The sequence below is a fragment of the Rhagoletis zephyria genome, unplaced genomic scaffold (genome assembly GCF_001687245.7).
Source record: "Rhagoletis zephyria isolate East Lansing unplaced genomic scaffold, Rhagoletis_zephyria_1.1 Rzeph_scaffold_71781, whole genome shotgun sequence".
Classification (NCBI taxonomy): Eukaryota; Metazoa; Arthropoda; class Insecta; order Diptera; family Tephritidae; genus Rhagoletis; species Rhagoletis zephyria.
The window spans coordinates 1-1,284 of record NW_016228831.1 but is presented as its reverse complement, the minus strand read 5'-3'; the positions used below and the strand labels follow the sequence as shown (position 1 = coordinate 1,284).

Here is a 1,284-nt window from a genome sequence, read left to right as displayed (position 1 = left end):
CAAAGACAACAAAGACGGCACGGTAGGCGTGACGTATGTCCCACCCGCCCCAGGCGAGTACAAGATTAACTGCAAGTTTGCTGAGAAACCCATTAAAGGTTTTTAATTTTAACTATTTTTAGTAAATTTTAGAAATTTTTACAAAGAAATAACCAAAAAAAGTCAATAGAGAAGTCAAAAACTGCAACGCAACGCAGTGCTAGTTGCAGCAGAGAGAAAAAGAGCAGTAGAGCAGCAGCGCTGAGAGGAGAGAAAAGGCAAAATGTAAACAAAAGGTTATGTCAATCGGTGTTCAAACTAGTGATTTATAAACAAAAAACATTTAAAAGGTTAAGTATGAAATTAGAAAAAAAGTTATGAAATAGAGCTGACTGAAGAAGTTATTTTTTCTGGCCTTTTGCTTCATGATAACGGCGTTTTTGTTGAGCGTTGATGCGATCTCGGTTCTTTTCACGATAGATGCGCTGCTTTTCGCGAATTTCAGCGAAATTTTCTTCAAGGTACTTTTGATTGTATTCTCGCACTTTTTCAGGATCCAGTGTTTTGCGTCGCTTCTCCAGAATGGCCTCTCTATTCTTGTAATAACGTTCAAGTTCTTTTTTTCGTTTCTGTTCTCGAGTTTTTTCCGCGTATTTGCGCTTAGCTTCCCGAACACGATCTGAGTGCTTTTCACGGTACATGCGTTCGTATTCTTGTTTCTTTTCGCGGTAAACTTGACTTGTGCGCCTTTTGTACTTACGCACTTCATTATTAGTCCATCTGGTATCAGCCAGTCCTAGATGCTTGTTAACTTGTTTTTCAGTCAAAGTTTCTGGTTCAATTTTCTCTCCATTTTCAGCCGGTAAATGGTCAGGTTGAAGCAGCGAGTTCATTAAGTTATTTTCCTCTTCTTCTTCTTCTTTGAACTTTTGAATGAATTTCATCAAATCCCTAATCCACATTCGTTCTGGTGTGATTTGACGATGTTGAGACAATTTTTCACGTTTTCCATCTCTTGTTTTGATGAGTGCTTCAAAACCATCTTCTGAAAATGAACTTATGGGAAGACTTAATAAGTACGAGTAATCACTTGCTGAAAAGTAAATTGGCTATTAGAATTTTAACAAAAATTTTTTGTTTTAATGTTACCTTTTTCGTTAAATTGATCAACAGGATTGCTGTCGTAGCCACGGCGGCGAAGCTCAATGATCAGCGAATTAAGTGTAACATTTTCAAAGTCGATCATTCCTTCCTTCTTCTCTGTGATGAAGCGCACCTGGTTGGCGTAGTAGTTGACTTCAGCTT

At 37.9% G+C, this 1,284-nt stretch overlaps 1 protein-coding gene across 1 annotated transcript; it reads right to left on the bottom strand.

Moving 5' to 3' along the window:
- Window positions 1-380: 380 nt before the first annotated feature.
- On the bottom strand, window positions 381-1,225 carry LOC108357180 (trichohyalin-like). Its single transcript, XM_017608274.1, has 2 exons — window positions 1,129-1,225; window positions 381-1,072 (listed from the first exon to the last, which is right to left on the bottom strand). The coding sequence occupies exons 1-2, from the start codon at window positions 1,223-1,225 to the stop codon at window positions 381-383; spliced, it is 789 nt and encodes a 262-aa protein (XP_017463763.1).
- Between the last annotated feature and the right edge of the window lie 59 nt (window positions 1,226-1,284).

What these genes read in the sequence shown, in the direction of transcription:
- LOC108357180 (XM_017608274.1), bottom strand. Translation starts at nt 1,225, where the DNA reads ATGATCGACTTTGAAAATGTTACACTTAATTCGCTGATCATTGAGCTT. An exon ending in TGATCAATTTAACGAAAAAG is followed by an intron (nt 1,073 to 1,128) that starts GTAACATTAAAA and finishes TTTACTTTTCAG; the next exon opens with CAAGTGATTACTCGTACTTA.